The sequence below is a fragment of the Perna viridis genome, chromosome 4 (assembly GCF_037379345.1).
Source record: "Perna viridis isolate PV_CMFRI_1.1 ecotype Kerala chromosome 4, ASM3737934v1, whole genome shotgun sequence".
Lineage (NCBI taxonomy): Eukaryota > Metazoa > Mollusca > Bivalvia > Mytilida > Mytilidae > Perna > Perna viridis.
In genome coordinates, this window is record NC_142448.1 from 36,077,926 (window position 1) to 36,097,760 (window position 19,835).

Consider the following 19,835-nt stretch of genomic DNA (forward strand, 5'->3'; position numbering starts at 1 on the left):
AGAAGAGTGTGCCACACATTAACTACAATGACAAACTGGTCCATTTTATATAGCCTAATACAATTTAGGAATTTGCTTTTAAGGCTATTCAACTAATTATATATGTACTTGTATTTGTACATGTATGTATATTGTATATAAATTTTCACCAAAATAGGTAATTTTCCAAGTTTGATCTTAATTAAGTATAGTTCTGTTTAAAAACCAGACAGGTGGTGATTGATAATATCTCAAGATAATCAATGAAACTGTTTGAATACATTAGTTATGTCCTAAAAACAACTCTGTATATATTTATTTCCTTGGATCTACTATGTATCAAGAAAAATTTGTCTGCTGGATATAGTGTAAAAATTCCCAAATACTTTTCTGTATTAGAATTTAACCAATTTTTTAAAATTATTTCCCTTTAATAGTGAAATTGCAATGCATTCAATGTCATTTCATATAATTGACCTATTATATCTCAAAATACTGACACTTTACAAACGAATGAGCGTCATTTCTGCATTCCAGATAACATTTGAATAAGATTTCATTGAAAGATGTTTTTTTTCCACCATGATTCCCCAACTGCCTGATTCTTACAGAGAAAATTATCTTTAAAATCGGGATATGCTGCTTCCTCACCAAGAATTCTGTGAAACTATAAGAGACAGTTTATTCTTGGTTGACCTAGAGTAATAAATAATCCCTGTAATACACTTTTTTTGGGTGGTTTTGCTTGTTTGCAATTGTGTATATTAAAAATCCTGCTCAGTGTGTCAGGGCTATTCAAGAAAAAAAATGTCTCATACTGCAGTGGATCTAATGTGTTGGTGGGGGGTAAAAATAGAATTTTCTTATAAGACAAATGTATTGCATTTTAATTTAAATGTCTTGGTGGTACCACTAAATCATGTAAAGATCGTGCATTCTGTCCCCATGATGTACTTTTTTATGGAACAGTCCTCAGTTTAGAACTTAAGAAAGTCTATCAATTAAATGTTCTTGAAATATAGGCAAAATGAATAACTACATGTATAATTATATAAATCACACACCCCTTTAAAAGAAATCAATATTTTTTTTATTGAAACTAATTTAAAAGTGCACAAATCTTACATAATATGATGTAAGATAAAATGTTTAGGTATGTGACTTTACAGGAAGGAAACTCATTGATTATTCACATGATCAAAGTTTTTTTTTTAGAAAAGTGAAAGACAGTAGGTAATGATAGGAAAATTTTGAGTTTGTCAGACAAATATTTTAAATGTTACCAAATGACCAGCTAACAATTCAGAAATCTAGACCTTTTTTTGTTGCTTGACCTGTCAATTTTGTGTATGGTCCTACAAATGTCTGTGTTTCCAGGCCCAAATAACCAGTTAAAAGGTTTTAAATTTCCAAATGACTGAGATCAACAAAATTTTCTTGGAAAGTAAAAAAGTACAGACTATAGATGTGATATTTTAATGATCAAAAATTTAACGTTGCTTTCTGCATAATAGTCGTTGATTCACTAGACCAGTAGATAAATAAAGCTGCTGCTGCAACTCTGGCTTTTAAATCTTCTACATCCAGATCATGGTACCATTCCACATTACCCCATTTTGCAATCTGAAATTTCAATAAAAAATTTAATATCAAATCAGAGAAGTCCTAGTCAGTATCTTTTAAATATATTTAATTGAATAAGTAGATTTGTTTGATAATGGCACTAATATAAAGACTGTATGCATAAAAATTGGGAGGTCAGTTGTGGAATTCATACCCTGAAATTTAGGATGCTCTCCAATGAAATTCAATATCAAAGCAAAGTTGCATTAGAATTTCAAATATATAAATTTATGAACTGAAATAATTTTTTATTTACCCCCGCTTGAAAAGTGAGAGGTATATAGTGACCATTAATCCTGCAATCATCATATTCAAATAAAAGGTGTCAAATTCGGCACAGTCAGATACATTTTTGTCATTATTTTTTAGCCACGCCAATTATTACCACTTTACTATGAAGGCTGGGTTTTGTATGTACTAAAGTAATTGGTGCAACAATATGAAATCAATTTGAGGGGGCACAAAAGGGATAAATCATAATGAAACACATTCTACCTATATTAACAAATGTTTTTATAGCTTTTACATTCCAGGATATAAATAATATTAGGGTAATGTCCAAAAATACAGTATGTGAACTTGGCATGTGTGATGTATTTAAATTTTTAACAACACAACCTGTTAGTTATTTGGTTTATATAAAACTAAAGGCTAATCAGTACATTTACAGAGTATAGAAAAAAACAGGAAAGAAACTAACCTTAACTTACCTTTTATTATAATTCATTGATAAACAACAGAGACACGATATTAAAACAGTCGTTATAATTTGAAAGTGTTAAATGAGAATGATGATTTGGTAACTAACTGGATAATGATTAACATTTTCTCAAAGTACTTAACAGCATGAAAGATTGAAAATAACGTAGATAGGAAAGTGCATTCTGACCCTAAGCCTCATTCACATACAGGCTGTATTTTTGGACAATGTCCTAATATTATTTACATTATTAATATCTACCTGGTATTCCTGTTCTAGACGAGATAACTCTATTGCATTTTTGACATCAATATGTTTGTCAACCAGGGCTAACATTGTAATCAAGGACTTGAGATTCTCAGTTCCAAATAAAAAACCTATTAAAATAAGAAAATATTTTGTTTGCATTCATGGGTGTTTACTACAAACAGCATTGACTTAAGAAAGGATATGTTTCCTTCGGAGAAAGTGATTATTATCATCATCAGTGATCAAGCCTTCTTCATTTTCATAACCTTAATACATTTTTTATGCCCTCTTAAAAAAAAAAAAATAACATCTAGGTATCAGTCTTGTATTACATATTCCTGAGTGGGTGTACATCAAAAAATAGAGGCTAAAAAATATAGTGCACTTTCTTTTTGCCCTTTCCTGTCTTTGTTTCTTAGTAATTTTTCATCAAAAGTACAGGGTAAATATCAATATATGACACAAAAAACTTGTTTTTGAGGAAAAACAGTATTTTTATGAAAAATAATGCTTCAGAAAAGGGATCTATTTTATGAACTCAAAATAAAAGTGAAAGTAGAAAAAGTCTATTTTTAGTTTGACCTGTCCTGGTGTACCAAAGTTCTGGCCTTTTTTTTTTCTAAAATGAACCTAAAAACTATTAATGGAAAAACATGGTCAAAATTTAGATTGAAACTCCTTGTCTATTTTTTTTAAAAATCATGAAAATTTAAGTTATACTTTAGAAGCCTATGGGGCAAAGAATACAAGACTGAGACCTATACATAAAATACTGTCATGTTAAATGACATAAGGAGATAAAATGAAAGTAAATTATTATATTGGATTATCTCCCTTTGAACACCATAATTTTAATATACAGTACTACAATATGTCAAATTTTTATGAATAAAATTTTGCAGCAATCCTTTCAACAAACTCTTAGAAGCAGTATTTTCTACATACAACCAAACAGTAAGAAAGATGATATCCATGATAATGCTCCAAATACATGATCTAATACTTACCAAACAATGCCCAATCACTGTATGAAAGTAGGTGTCTTTTTAAAATATCGTAAGTTTCCTGTGGTACTTCTGGAGTAACTAGCCCAGTTGTTGCTTCAATCTCAATTCCATATCTACAAATGGATTTATGAAAACAATACAATCAAAGATAATCAGTTATGATAATTATTTATTTATAATAGATTAATTTTCCCACTTCAGTTGAACAGCATAAGCAAGTAAAGCAATTTGAGTGGAAATGACCAATGAAAATTATTGTTTACTTGTATTTTGCCTGTGATGTTATTGATTACATTGACAACAGCCTGTGGGTCCTTAGTATACAAGAATTTGACAGCTTGACAGTAAGAGCACTGAAAGAAATAAGGAACAAATTAGTAATAAACATTCATCAAAATTCTGTGAAAGCTTCATTCCAATTAAGCAAAGTATATGGGAGACAAGTTAAACCTTTCTTAGCCATCCCTGTATTCAGTAATACCATGTCTTAATGACTATGGTGATAACTCACATACTATGGGGACATAACTTTTCGTAGATTTTAAACTGGTCTGTCAATTAACTGCTAGTAGTCCTTAGTTTGTACATATGTTTAATTTATAATCAGCTTCTTTAATTCCGTTGTAACAAAGGACTCAGACCTTTCTGAACTGATTTTTAGTTGTGTTTAATTGTTTAATTTTCAATAGTGGCCAGATGTTTTAGGGAATGTGTTCTGATCACGCCAAAGTACTTTAACCCCGCCACACATTTTGTCCCAAGTCAGGAATCTCTGGCCTCTGTATGTTGTTTTCACCTTCAGTTTATTTTTATGTTACTGGAGTATATAGGGGTATCTCTTCGCAGAATAGTGTATAATAATGGGGCCAGCTGCAGCTTGCCCTGTGGTATAAGGGTTTCCAAATCGTTCATTGAAGACCAACGGGTGGCCTTGGCCTGACATTTCAACCCGGTGGGTTTTTTTTGTCTTTATGACATAATTACCATACCTATTCTCTTTTTATATGATAAACATCATATTCCTATTTATTGATTAACCTGTATATAAAGACCCCCTGTCTTAAGTGATTATGACTTTGCTCTCTCTTGGAGGCAAAATGTGTAGCCACATGCAGAAAAAATCACTGGGATTCTATTGCATTATCCAAATAGTTATTTCTCATAACCTTCTTACATAAACATCAAAGTGTTTGTAAAATTTGCCTTTTTAAGGAGGCTCTAGGCTATTTTATTTAAGAAATTCCTAAAAATTTAGCATTTCACAGTAATAAAAATTTCAAAATTTTTATCCAAAAATTAAATTGTTTGTATACTACTTTCTTCTACTATTGAGAACTTTACATCTACAAATTTTGAACCATTTGATATTTATCTGAGTCTATTTCTGTCTTTTGATGTTCCTCCATATCAAAGACACTGCAATAAATGAATAACGAGTTCAAGGTACTTTGATTTTAACTTAAAAAAAAGGCTATGGTGCTTCTCAGTATAAAAGTGAGAGATATTTTTCTAAAAGTGGAGGTTAAATGTAGCTTATGTGTTACTGGTATGTAGAGAACTTTCCATGCATATTTGCAAAGTTTAGTCTCAATCTGTGCAGTAACTAATAGAAATATGAAGTTGCACACATTGTCGTGCATGTTATACCAAACTCTGACAGGAAGATGATATAGCAACCAAAGTCACTTACAACATATTTTCCATCTTTATAAAGCCACACATCAAATTTGAAATCAATCTGTCTAGCGGGAGCTAAGATTTAATGAAAATTATGATGGATGGATGGACAACTTGATACTTGTTGAGTGGGTGTATAAAAATACAGTACCTTTCTCTGGCCCAATCAAGAATAGGATTCCAACATTTGTTCTGTATTGAAACTAAATCGTCTGGCTCTGACATTCTGTAGCTGAAAAGAAATAAAATCACCAACCATTGTTTTGGACATAGAGTGTATGTTGCTATGACCTTCTAATCAAGTCTATGCAAAAGAAGAGCAGCCATTGCTAACAGTAACTTCTCCACTATCTGCAATAACCCTTTACAGTAAAACCTGTCTAAACCAAACCCTAAATAAACAGGAAACCTGTCTAAACTGAACCATGGATTAACAAAAAACTGTCTAAACTGAACCCTGAATAAACAGAAAACCAGTCTAAACTGAACTCCCGATAAACAAAAAAACTGTCTAAACTAAACCCAGTATAAACAGAAAACCTGTCTAAACTGAACTCCAGAAAAACAAAAAAAACCTGTCTAAACTAAATCCTGTATAAACAGAAAACCTGTCAAAATAGAACCCTGGATAAACAAAAAAAACTGTCTAAACTGAACCCTGTATAAACAGTCTTTATAAAAATCAGACAGGTCAAAAACCCAACAAATTCATTTTTATTTCTTGTTCAGAAACTGTCACAAAACCAGTTTTAGTTTTTCATTTGGGTGTTGAGCTCTAGATATAAAATAAATAGATTCTACACGAAATTAGTACTTTGCAAGAGTTATCTTTCTTGATTTGATTTGGTTGATTTTAGTGGGAAGTTAAAGTGTAGTTTTCTCAAACGTATAGATCTAAAGACAGAAAGGATTATTGTCACATAAAAATATAGCATATGCAGACCAAACAAGCATCATCTGATCCATGGACTTTTCTACATCATGAATTACTTTACCATAGGGTGTATCTGAATTTTATATGGACTGGTACTAAAAACTGAACCAAATTTTAAGTTAAAAAGGGGTTCAGTTTAGACAGACTTCACTGTATAACAAAACATACCAAATTGTGTCTGTTTCTACAAAGTGAAGTGTACTGCGTACAAGATCTTCTCTTGTTTTATGTGTTGGGTTGTCTAATGCTGTATTACATAGAGATGTCTGAAATAAACAAAAATGATGTTTGTATTATGCTAATTCCAGCAAAAATGGAAATAGAAAAAAATCTTTCAATGTTTCACAAAATTGAATTAAAAAAAAAAACATCAAAGAGCAAAATAATATACTGCAACCAAGTTTATACCAGTGTGTACATGTGTATTAAATATTTGCCAAAAAGACGTTTTGATTATTTTTTTCTTTTTACTAAGCAAATTTGTCTTTTTTCTGTATACATAGTTAGAATACATGTACATGTATTTTGATATCTTTTTAAACCTATGAAAACATATATTAAGGACCAGTATAGAATTAGATATATGTAAGTTTTTGCGCACTAATATCAAATCAAAATAAAAAATATGCCTATTATTTAATAAGACATATGGAAAATATGTTAAACACCTGATAGGTTAGTTACGATAACGTAACGTGTCCGATTCTCTCCCGGTAAGGTTACGATTCCATTCCATTGCTCATAATGACATAATTCTGTTTTCTGAATGCAAGCTGTTAAATGGCATAAATTAATATCAAACTTTATTCAAATGCATATTAATCATGAATTTATTTAATTTACTTGCTTCAGTCATTTTTCTCCAAGTTCAACCTCAAAATTTAGTCATTTTGCATTCATTTAAAATTTGAACTTCAAGCAGATATTTGTTATTTTCAAGCTGAAGTTCTCCAACTCTGTTCCTTCAAAAGTTTACATAAAAATTCTTTGTTCTTTTAAACATCATCATTTTAAACCCAAGTCCGAAAAAATTCATTTAAGACAATACTAACACATTTTTCAAGCCAGGAGTTGCATCTTTGAAAGTAATGGGATAGAATGGTAACCCTGTTGGGAGAGTATCAGACACAGAGTTCATGGCCATAACTAAGGGGTAAAGTTAAATGAAGCAGTTGTTTGGGCTGCTAATTGATGTCCACTAGATGAGGGATTTGGGGGCACAGCCCCGCCAAAACTTTTTTCATTGTATGGCATAAAATTGGATCTTTTCCAGGAGTTTAGGAATGTAAATTCTTGAATTAGTAAGTATAAATGTATTAAAAAAGGAAACAGTTTGTTTTTGTATGTTTCTTTGACATTATCCCACATTTTCTTTCTCTATTCTAAATTTCAACACTTTTCATTAGAGTTTCCTTTAAAAAATGCATGCAATTTCAATAATCTGATAGATTTTTAATTCAACACAATTTGAAAAATAACAAAAATGTACACACTACATGTTTATTGGTCTATTCTGTTCCAAATGCAAGGTGGATTGTGTTATGTTCATTATAAATAAACATTCCAGTTTTTTTAGAATAATTCTATTTAGAAAATAATTTTTTTTCTAATGTTGCCAAAATTCTAAGGGAAGCTGGTTGCCTCAGTTGCCGATGTGGTAGTTACAGCCCTGGAGTTACATTATTGTAACTAGTGATACCCATGTTTTGACTTGATATAACAACAATTTACATGTTCACTGTGTACATGTAACTGTAGCTAAGTCGATACAACAAGTTACATGTTCACTGCGTACATGTACCTGTAGCTAATTTGTTTTTACAAGTAACATGTTCACTGTTTACATGTACCTGTTGCTAAGTTGTTACAACAAGTTACATGTCCACTGTGTACATGTATCTGTAGCTAATTTGATATAACAAGTTACATGTCCACTGTTTACATGTACCTGTAGCTAATTTGATATAACAAGTTACATGTTCAATGTGTACACATACCTGAAGCTAAGTCGATATAACAAGTTAATTAAGTTGTTATATAAATTATGACATATTGAAGATATCTACCTAGTATATACCTTCTGTGTTAAACAGTTGTCTTACTAACTTTCTCATTAAACTTTGCCATTTTTAGTGCCTTTTCATTTTGACTTCATTTTAAATCATATTGTAGGACTGATTCACACACAGCATTTTACCTTTTTCATCTCAAAAATCTAAAAGGAAAAAAATAAATACAAACCAAATGCATTGAATGTCTCTTCACTAATTTGTCTTGAGCATTCCATTCTGTTGCTACTGCTAGGGCTAACGGCTCACTTGGAACCCTGAAGACCTTTCCATTTGGAGTCTTCAACTTTCTTTTGTCTAAGTTAATTTCAAACCATCCTGAAAATAAGGAACTGAGATGAAATAAAACTGTTTTCCATTTAATGTTAAAAAACATCACTATCATTATGTGTGGAACTTTAACTTAAATTTTACAGCTTATCATCCTTCTAGAATTGCAATAAATGATAATGCACTGAACATGCGTGTTACAGTGTATGATGATTTTCAAGTTTGCAACCAAAACTTAGAGGTACAATATCATAATGTTAATGCATAAACTATTACATTGCATTAATCATTGTGATTTTATCATTTTAGTTAAAAAATTGATTTAATTATTGCAACTTAACATCAACCACATTTTTTTTACAATAATAAAAACATTTTCATGGTTTTTAAATGTAAAGTATTATAACGTGGGAAAACTTGAAATTTGTACATGTGCACTGTACTCGTCAGATTCACAATATCATTATTGTAATGTTACCAGGTACAGTCTTATAAAAGGGCAGACCTGGCATAGCTCCCTCCCTAACACAGCACACACACACAAACACACACACCAATTTTCTAGCTTTGTTTTGCTCTGCCTTGGGCAAAAATTCTGTATTTTAAGCCTTCCCCTGTACCTGAAATCTTTGATCTGCCCCTGGTTACATTTATATTTGAAGGAATAAAAAAGTACACAATAATTGCAGCCTATGAAGAATAACAGAACATAATACAATGCATTTCAAACAGAACAACATTCCTTCACTTCTCAAGAAAGTTCTCTGGTTCTAACTTACCATCAGATTGTGTTATTGTTGCATTCTTGTAAAATTTCTTCAGTTCTGAAAAATAATCAAAATTTATAAAATGAAAATGAAATTTCTATACCAAGTATATGTTGTTACTTCTACAAGTAATCCTAGTCACTTCCCCTTTTTCCACGATATTTTTCTCATTAAAGAGACAAGAGTCTTCTTACTTTTAGCCATGTCAGATACAAATACAAAATACAATTATACTTTATTGGCAAATAAAGAAAATATGGTTATGACCCAGTTACAACATATATAGCACATAAACAACATGATAATATGTTACAAATATTATAGATGTTAACATAATGATGTACTGCATACAATCAAATCAATTTGTTTCTTATTTCGAAACATTCTAAAACATATAAAGAAGTCAGTTAAATTATAGGCAATGTACTGACTTATTATTTAACATGATTTTTACAGTTACGTTAAAATAGTTGTTTTTGTTTATTTTATAGTACTGATATATTTTTTTAGCGGAATTAAGCTTTTTAAAAAGGTGGTCTATACCCATTATGGCATTAACACAAATGGTTCTGAAAAAATCTAATTTTGAAGAGATAATAATCCTTGCATTTAGGCATTGAATGCCTTGATCTTTAATCTTAATCTCAATTGTATTAAATATAGTTTTCTTCAAACATTTTTTGACTGAGAATGGGATTTTGTAAAATAACTTTAATACATGTACATTAGTATCCTTCTCTCAGTCTCACCCACAGGTTAGCATTTTAACATTTTAATATAAAATAAACTGAGATTAGCTACTCCTTGGTACATTGTTTTTGTTATGATGTTATGTTTACACGGACGGGATACTAATTATTGGTTTAAACAACTTGCAACTTGATTTCTGACGAATGTATACTTTTGTCCTAGATTATAACCTTTCTAAAATTATAGAGGACGAAACTTCTATCTACATTTAATAGTTCTATATTGCAATGAATAGACCGTTGAAACAATAAAATATCAACACAGAATGTAAATCTTGTACATGCCTCTTGGGTTGAAGTTTCTTACTGAACAAGTACAGTGGCATGACGATATGTTTTTCAGCAGAATATTTTGGACAATTCTCATGGAGGCTGCCATTTTGTCTTCATATAAGAGCCATCTTGTGATTGGTTTAATTTTATAGAATGAAATATATTAACCAACCAGAAAAAGGAAAACAGCTTATAATTGGAACAACAATGTGAAAAATGCCAGTGGCAGTGAAGTTAGATCCACCTCCTCCTGCCAATAGCAAGCTCCCCGGGATAACTACAACCCTGTTGTACAATGGTTCCAGATTCCAGGGACACCAGAAAAGCAAAGGGAATTGTTATGACGTCGAAGTTATCATACAGGTAACTGAAAATATACTCTCAATGTCTCATCTAACACTGTGTTGACAAAATCGGATAAATCTGTCCAGTGACTACATTCTACATAATTACTTATTTCCAAAAGGGATCACATGATTACTTACAATGTAGCAGGAATCTGATTAATTGTTAGGGGGTCTGAACACTGAGTAAGGGACAATTTGATCTTTTGTTGTAATGTTGTACATACTGTAAGTTGTAACATTGTCTTAAACCTACATGTATCCTTGATATTTGGAAGTTTTTGACCTTCTTTTACTGTACCTCCCCCACACACATCTGGGATTAGAGGAGAGATTCCCACCAAAACAATGAAAAAGTGCATGGGAAGGAAATCTTGAGAAGGGGCCATTTTCAGGATTTTTCAAAGATATTTACTATCTGAAGGGCAATTTGTTTAGAAATCATGTAGTTTTCCTTTAGATGAAGGGGCTATTTCGAGCCAGAAAGGACAAATGGCTCCTTGCCTTCCAAATCCCTGAAAAAGTAAGATTGGTGGGTACTTTTCGGTTAAAGTTACTAAAAAATAGATGTATTCACACTTGTGGATGCCATTGATGAAAATAATACATTTTCCTGTTGCTTTGAAACTGAAAGTCTCCTTCAAATGAAAGATTACTGACATCACTAATTCATTTTTTTCTCTGATTTTAAAAGGTTAACATTACAAACCTCTTAATGAAAGGACTGGTATCATGATGAGATCTAAATTTATAGTGTTTCTTGCCAAAATTATTGCTCTCAGAATTATTAACAGCTTCCTTGACTATATGCAGAGAGTTTCAGGTATTTAGACATAGTAACAATAAATGTTTGGTATTTGAGTCATGATGAGTTTTACATAAGGTTAAAATAATTGCCAACTAGTTTTCCTAATATGGGCTTTTGATTTTTTATTAATTCTGACACCAGTATGGGACTAAATGAAATGCATTGACCCTATGTCACTAGGCATATTATTGAATTTTTATATCATTTTTTGTGGATTTATTGCACAAATGTAGGTTAGAATGGGTCCATTAATATGGTTTACTCACTATTATAGGTCACTGTGTACTACCTTTATGTACATTAATTATATTTGAAGCTTCTTTTAATAGAACAGATTGAGCATATTGTGTCTTAAAATGTACAGTTTGTAGTTAAACATTTGTAGAGGTAATATCATGAGACTTTAAATTATGAAAATTTTCCTAAACTATGGTCTAACTTCGTATGCATGTCGGGATTACTAAAGCAGTGATTTTTCTAGCGGTCGTCATTTTCATCATAAGAAAGACTTTTCAAATTGATGAAAATAATCTAGTCTCATTATTAGTAAAGAAAATAAAAAAAAAAAAAAAAAAAATTGAGATCTGTGAAGTTAGAGTTTTGCAATTTATCTCAGGATTTCTACCAATGACAAATGACATTTAATTTGAAACCATAAAATGATCAGTCTGTTTTATTACACAAAATAAACTGAATTGTATTGTCTATATATTGTAAATGATATTTGTGTACATGCATGTAATGTATATTACATGATGAACATGTATATTTGTACCATGACTGTTTTTGACTTATTGTTTATTTTTGTTCTATCATTAATGTGGTAAAATTTTCTTTGATTTACTTCTCTTAATATCCAGATTACATGTATCATTCTTATATTTCAGTATGTTGACATGGAAAACTCCTATCTGTGTGGGTATTTAAAGATCAGTGGTTTAACAGAGGAGTATCCCACTCTTACTACTTTTTTTGAAGGGGAGATAATCAGTCAGAAACATCCATTTTTAACCAGGAAATGGGAGGCTGACGAGGAGGTTGACAGAAAACACTGGGTTTTTATTGTCATTTTATTGCTATATTATAGTTTATCTCTATCTGTCTGCCTATTGTCTGTTTGTTTGCATGCCATTCAATTTTAATCTAAAAATTCTAAATTTGACAGAATCTCTGTCTTGGTAGAAAGAAACTATACTTGAATTTTTAGCTTACCAGGCCATAGGCGTCCATTAAATACGATAACTTAACCCTCCATACACTTACTTTCCCTTGAGGAATGTATGTGGATGGAGGGTCTTGGTAGAAAGAAACTATTTTTAGCTTACCTGGCCATAGGCGTTCGTTAGATACAATAACATAACCAGTGTCTGTCATCATCATCTTTGTCATCTGTTATCATTAACAATTTTGCAAATATTTTCTCCTATGAAACTACAGAATGAAATTGGATGAAAATTAGCATGATTGTTCCTTAGGGTTTCCTGCACAAAGTATATGCTTTGATTTCTGATCTGTTGAAAAACTTGGCCGTTGTTACTTAAAGTAGAACATAAATTGTAGGGGTCAGACAGCAGTTTTCCACATATATTTCCAAAATTGTTAGGTTATGCATAATGAGATCTATCTTTGGTCAAATTCTGGGAAAATTTGTTGACCCATGTTGGAGTTATTGCCCTTTTTTTTCATTTTTGGCTATTTTTGAAGTTTATTACATGTATTTCAAAAATTTTCTCATCTGAAAAAAATTCTGTTCAGAATCAAATGAAATTTAGTAAGATTGTTCTTTAGAGTATTCTGTACAAAGTGATTGTTTAGAATTTTTGGAATGTTGAGTCTCTTGTTCTATTTTCAGTTTTAAAGAATTATTTTATTATCATCATGGCCTTTGACACAACTTTTAAAAAATATACTAACTACATTTGAATATTGATGTAGGTTTATTTATACCCCAACTCAACAAGTTATTGGTGTATTGGAATCGCTTGTCTGTACTACATTTGGTCCATCCGTCCAAATTCTGTCACAATTATTTTGGCATTTAATGGATGAATCAATTTCAAATTTGGTGTGTGGCTTTATATAGGTGGGAACATGTTGTAAACAATTTTGGATGCTCTCTGATATCAAATTCCTGTTTACTTGGACATTGTCATTTTTCACTATATGTAATGATAGAGAAATGCTTGTCACAAAAATCTTGGCTCCCAGTTCATGGATTGATTTCAAACTTAATGAGAGACTTTATTATAGATGGGCCATATGTTGTAAGCAATTTTGGTTGCTGTCCAATATCAACTTCCTGTATGAGATGAGTGACATTTATGCCTAGCATGACAATGTGTGCAACCTCATGTTGATATGGGAATTACATTTGTATACACCTAGATCAACTTTAGTTTCAACCTTTTGAATTAAATACTCCAAAATTAAATTTGACCTGTAATTTATGGTCAACTGCATTGTGGTAATGTTTAAAATTATTTTTGTGTAGGCGTTCTTCTAAAGGCATTTATAAAAAAAAAAGTATGAAGTGCTATTTTGTGTTTTACTCAGCTTCTGACTGTCAATTGATTCTTGTAGTATTGGAAGGGAAATTATTTTACAAGGTGTCTGTGGTAGCTCTCAAACAAGTGCTGCAGAAGGTGTCCCTAAAAATTTATATTTGTAATCGTTAAAAACTTTTAACTTGAGGAAACATGGATCCATGAGATAAATTCTCTCCACTAGTTTATTATGACTGAAATTTTTTCTATAATTTCTATATGGATTGGATCATATTATAATAGAACTTTGTACTCATTATACATGTACGTGTTGTTACTATGGCGACATTACGGTTCAATATTTGTTTCAGCATTATAGCAAAAATTTTAATACAATGAAAGAGGGCAAAATATTTCAGCTAGCAACTGATATATATATATTTGTATTTTGATATATTGTATTTACTTAAAAGGTTCAAATACAACAGTAAAAAATGTAAATTTATATGTAAATTCATCACTATGTATGTTTATAGTACCTTCTTTTTTTTTTTTTGTTTCAGGGGAAATTTTTATCATTTTATCCATTTGCAAAGAATTTTAATGCAGACAATTTTGATTATGAAGATTTAAAGAATACAGATTTTGTTTTTATGAGATGGAAGGTATGTTTATAGGGTAAAGAAAGCAGGCACGGATCCAAGGACTGGCGTGCCGGGCGTATGCCCCTGTCTAAATCGGTAAGAAAAAAATTTTACCACACCTTTCACCCCATAATATTTTTTTGCCTTGCTTTTCATGGCATTTAAATTAATTAACGCCCTCCTCTAAACTTAAATCCTGGATCCGCCCCTGGAAAGATGTATCAAAACAAAGGGTTCACTTTTAAGAGAAGATGGTCCTAGGCTTTTCTAAGTTTCAAATCTGTAGTCAACTCGAGAAAAACCAAAAGTCCATTAAAAAAAAAGTGAAAATGAAAACTGTTGAAGATCCAGGACATATTGATGATTGATTTTCATAAGTGCTGGAGAATTACTGCTGTCAAAAATTTATTACTTATAAATCTATGTATTTTATTCAAGTGTTCACCCTAATGAACCAATTCAGAAAGTGTATGGCATTCTGGGATTGATGATGTTTATGATTGGTCAAGATGTATTTTTTGACTTTGTTGCAATGGCACAATATTGTTTGCGACTAGAAAGTTGAATTTTGGAATAGGTCCATTGCAAAGCTCTATCAATCAAGAACTTTTTATTTGATAATGTCACACAACTTGTGGTTTTGTGCAATTCATATTCATAAGTAGATTTTTAGCTACATGTACATGTAGTTGTACAAAATGAATGAGTTAATACTGCATATTTCTGAGTAAATGTGGTTTGATTAGTGAATGAAATTGTGTTATTTTCTATACTATAGGAACATTTTTTAGTACCAGACCACACAGTAAAAGATATAACAGGGGCCTCGTTTGCAGGATTTTATTATATTTGTTTTCAAAAATCATTGGCATCAATCGAAGGCTATTATTATCACAGAAGTTCTGAATGGTCAGTATAAAATAAAGATAGTATATAAATAACACATCGCTAAGAGGGTAATAGGTCAGTTTGTTACCCAGAGTAAATCTTTGTCACCCCGAAGTGTAGTTGAGGGTGACAGTGTGTTTCCAAGGGGTAACAAAGATATAAATAAAAGTGTGCCTTACTTGACTTATTCCACTTCATCCAACGTGGGAGGTAGGGCACCTACAGTTTCTTTCCATCTTTTCCTATCCATTGCTGTTGGTTTTGCTTCTTTCCGATTCTTATCAAATTCATTAAGTTCAATTGTGTATAATATTAGTATAGTTGATGGTAATTTTTCAGTACCACTCTCTCTCAATACCAAGGGTTGAAAATATTTTTCCTCAGTCCAAAAATAAAACCAATTTTACTAAGTTGCTCATGACAATGTTTCTGATGTTTTTTTTCATGGAGTTGTGTAGATCAAAAATTAGCAAATTGTTTGTTCTCCTAGCTTGGGCATTTGTTCTGCATCTATAGTATTTTTATTTTAATACATGAATTTACACTTGTCATTTTGCTCTGAATGACCCCAGATTTGTCTCTGAATAACCTTATGATGGGAGAGAAACAATATTATTTTACTATGTGATCGGTAGCCTTTCAGTTAAAGGATAGTTCAGTATCAAAAGAACATGAAAGTGATTATTACAACAATTTTATTTTTCTTTGCAGCCATAAGTGTGAATATGTGTAAAGTAAAGATAGAATGGCATTTGCATCATCATTTTTTTATACTCAAAATTAATGAAAAATGATGGTAAGGAGTTTCAGGAGATGTCTGGTTTTGAATGTTTTCTGATTTTCCAAGGATTGGCTTAGACAGGTTTCCTATTTTTAAGGGGTTGGTTTTGACTGGTTTCTATGTGATTTTTTGTATCTATTACTTTTGTTGGAACTGCGTTTTATCCCTACTTACCACGGAATTTATTCTGAAATGATTTTTTTCAGGTTCCAGTCATTAAATTTAACACATGTACCAGATCATAGCATTCCAGTATATCAATTTAGATAAGGGTCCAGTGTAAGAAAACCAGTTCATACTGGGACCCAGTGTAACATTGAACCATCACAGAACAGAGGAACCAGCATGTTGCTGATAGTTCAGAATATAAAAACTGTATTTTAGTTGAGCAATTATGTGATTATGTTAATATGTAAGTGCAAGTCTTTGTAAGATTCTGGCAAGCGGTAACAGAATTTTTCATTGATGATATGCATGTATATTTACAACACTTATGCATAGGTATACCGTATAGGTAGTTATCACCCTGTGAAAAAAAATTGGTTCAATGCTTCTCTAACACCTTAGGTCTGCACTTTCCATTAAGTGTGGTAAAGGGCGTGTTTTTTGGGTGAATTGAATGTTTTGTAGCTAATAAAAATTCTGCATGGTTCTTAGTTGAATCTGTACTTGCTAGGTTTTAGAATTTCTTTGATGTCTTGTTGTTCCAGCTTAGTTATTTATTGTAATTATTATAAAAAAAATTTGAGATATGATTTATAATATCTCTAAACTATTATTTTGTACTTCATACATACAAATCAATATTGTTGAGTAATACTTCTTTGTCCAGTGTTATCTAAAATTATTTTATGTTGTGGGCTTTTTATTACACATTAAAGATAGAAAAAGCATTTTTATTGATAATGGAAAGTGGTTTTCTCCAAACTGCCTTGTTTTAGCCAGCAAATTCACAGCTATGCTAAGTGTTTAGAATATGCTTCTTTATTGCAGAAATTGAAATCTGTTTTTCTATATTGATTTTCTGCCACTGTTCTCTGATGTTCACATATATTCTGACCTCCTTTAGTATCTATTAACTATCACTTGTCTCTCTGATTCGTATAGGACTGCCAAAAAAATGTGGTCATATAATGGTATCATGCAGTTGTCATGCTCGTTCATAAACACGTCTTGTCCGTACAATAATTTGAGTATTTTTATACTTCAACTGTTTTATCCACAAGTGTATAACATGATGATATCAAATTAATTTGTTTTTCTGTATACTTATGTTCTACATTGGTTAAACCATAATAAATGCTACATATATATATATATATATATATATATATATATATATATATATATATATATATGAATTTGGGGATTTTTACTTGAACCATTTAGGATGTAGGGCTGAAAACAAGCATTTTCAAAATGTCCGGATAATAACTTGAGTAAATGTGAATGGATCTCTTTGTAATTGTTCTACAAGGTGTCATACCACAAAAAGAAGGCTAAAGAATAAGGGGCCAAAAAAGGGCGACTTGGATTTCAGTCGCCCCAACTTTTCAGGTGGCTGGGTCAATAAAAAATCAGATATAAGAAGAACATAATGAGTCTAAGGCCGTCCAGAGTATTTATAATGTCCCATGACTCTTATTGTAACATTGTTTGATATGGTCTCACCTCAGTCAAGCTGCAATATGCAAAGCATTTTATTCTACTCCCGATCATTTACTGGACAAGGTATGAAATATGTTTGTTTTTTTTTTTTTAACTTTCTTGCCTTCCTCCTTAATAGAAAAATTGGCACTTCATAAAAATTTTTAATCATAATAAATTGAGCTTTTATTATAAAGACTTTCCAGTTCATAGTAAATTTAACTTAATTTTTATTCATATGGGGGAAAAAATTGCCTACAATGCCTAGAATCCCTATATACACTAGAATGTTCAAGTTGGTGATATCTTAACACATTAAAATTTTAAGGTTGGCATCACTAGTATCAATAATGCCCTGTAGATATTTGGTTACCTGCCCGCAAATAAATCAATAATTCAATTGAGTATTGATTTTAAAGATTAAATTATTTTTTGATATAATGTAAGTTTTATGTAATTTTGAAGTGCCATTTTGCATTGTTTTAATTTAAAAAAAAACAACACAAAAATCAAACACTGTACAGGCATTGCATGTGCATTAAATTAGCTGCTTATATAATAAATCTCTCATGAAGGAAGAAAGAGATGAATATATACACACGTGCATCTGATCTGAAAAGATTCTAAAGTCCTTTTCACAAAAAGTCGTAAGAGTAAAATTAGTCGTAAATTGTGACGTCACAATACTTAACTCTATTATGACATCATAACTTACGGCTAATTTTACACTTACGATTTTTTGTGAAAAAGACCACAGACCCTTAAGCATTAACAGACAAAAATGTTGATTTGAAAGATATCTTCAATTATATAATTAGAATTAATGACGCAGTGAAGCAGGCTAGAAATTTTGGCACTAGAAGTAAGAAAAACCAAAATTACAAACAAATTTTGTTCTTCCTAATTTTTTCATAGGGTGCGTACTTGGGAACTGCTCCCTATGAATTCGCGCCTAAGCTATAATTTTGAAGAAAAGGAACACATTTAACACGTTTATAGATTCTATGAATTGTATATTAAGAAAAGAAACATGCTTTTTGAAGGGAGAATAAAGAAGGGTTTAATAGTGTTTTTTTTGGGGGCCATGATGTTTGAAGCAACCATAATGTGTAGTAGGTGGACCCACGAAAGGCATGCTCCACCTTCGAACATTTCTTCAACAATGTTCAGGCCTGTTCCATTCTGCAATTAACTGTAAAAACCAAAATCAAAGAACTTCTTAAATTTATTCTCAGAACAACTTTAAATCACAGCTACTTCGTTTTGATGACGAGCTTTTTTGGACATACGATTTTTAATGAGATGGTCTTGTCCATGAATATCACATGACTGACAAAGTTGTCAAGCATTGTTAAAAGTGCTTTTAAACGATAGTTTATGGTACATACAGTTTGTGCTTGTACTGTATGTGTAAGTATTTGTAAGAATCGGGCAAAATGGAAAAAAAAAAACGTTCATGTCAAAAACCCAACGATGTGACAATGTAATATCAATCAAGGATACTTTCTCTATTTGAATAGACCATTATTTGATCTCATTACTGCATTACTGGCTTGGATCAGAAATGTTTTAATAAAATCTTACAAAAATATGTTTTTTGACAGAGTTGTGTTTTCCTTGATTCTGATGGTCCAAATATTCAAATTACACTATCAAAATGATGAGTTATGTCATACCATGTTTCACCTACTGCCTGATTCTTACAGGGACTGACACTTAAATGATTTTTGTAAAGAGTGGCACTTAAGCTTCTTAAAATTCATTTGTGTTCACAAAACATTGTCAGTACATATGTAACTATTTATTTTATTTCTTAATCTTTTTTTGTCATGTATGGTTTAAAAAGTCATTATGTTTTTTCTTGATTTTATAAAAGAAAGATTCTGACAGGAACATATTTCATTAGTTTTTTATTTGTTAGTATTTGTAAGAATGGAACAAAA

At 31.1% G+C, this 19,835-nt stretch overlaps 2 protein-coding genes across 2 annotated transcripts; one reads left to right on the plus strand and one right to left on the minus strand.

Moving 5' to 3' along the window:
* Positions 1-1,439: 1,439 nt before the first annotated feature.
* On the minus strand, positions 1,440-10,441 carry LOC148619919 (ATP synthase mitochondrial F1 complex assembly factor 2-like). Its single transcript, XM_088580344.1, has 8 exons — positions 10,310-10,441; positions 9,288-9,332; positions 8,411-8,556; positions 6,338-6,435; positions 5,387-5,467; positions 3,559-3,671; positions 2,564-2,679; positions 1,440-1,602 (listed from the first exon to the last, which is right to left on the minus strand). The coding sequence occupies exons 1-8, from the start codon at positions 10,401-10,403 to the stop codon at positions 1,462-1,464; spliced, it is 834 nt and encodes a 277-aa protein (XP_088436470.1). The 5' UTR covers positions 10,404-10,441; the 3' UTR covers positions 1,440-1,461.
* Positions 10,442-10,513: 72 nt separating this feature from the next.
* LOC148619920 (glucose-induced degradation protein 4 homolog) lies at positions 10,514-19,789 on the plus strand. The gene is made up of 5 exons (XM_088580347.1): positions 10,514-10,660; positions 12,337-12,504; positions 14,496-14,597; positions 15,355-15,485; positions 16,452-19,789. Exons 1-5 carry the CDS (start codon positions 10,514-10,516, stop codon positions 16,513-16,515), a joined length of 612 nt encoding a protein of 203 aa, XP_088436473.1. The 3' UTR covers positions 16,516-19,789.
* The last annotated feature ends 46 nt before the right edge of the window (positions 19,790-19,835 follow it).

Bases quoted from the DNA above. Each gene is read 5' to 3' on its own strand.
- LOC148619919 (XM_088580344.1), bottom strand. From the start codon at position 10,403: ATGGCAGCCTCCATGAGAATTGTCCAAAATATTCTGCTGAAAAACATA. The intron at 5,468-6,337 runs GTATGTTTTGTT...ATTTCTTTTCAG, and splicing joins GTAGAAACAGACACAATTTG to CTACAGAATGTCAGAGCCAG. The intron at 2,680-3,558 runs GTAAGTATTAGA...TTATTTTAATAG, and splicing joins CAGTGATTGGGCATTGTTTG to GTTTTTTATTTGGAACTGAG.
- LOC148619920 (XM_088580347.1), top strand. From the start codon at position 10,514: ATGCCAGTGGCAGTGAAGTTAGATCCACCTCCTCCTGCCAATAGCAAG. The intron at 12,505-14,495 runs GTTTTTATTGTC...TTTTTGTTTCAG, and splicing joins AGGTTGACAGAAAACACTGG to GGGAAATTTTTATCATTTTA. The intron at 15,486-16,451 runs GTCAGTATAAAA...GATTTTTTTCAG, and splicing joins TATCACAGAAGTTCTGAATG to GTTCCAGTCATTAAATTTAA.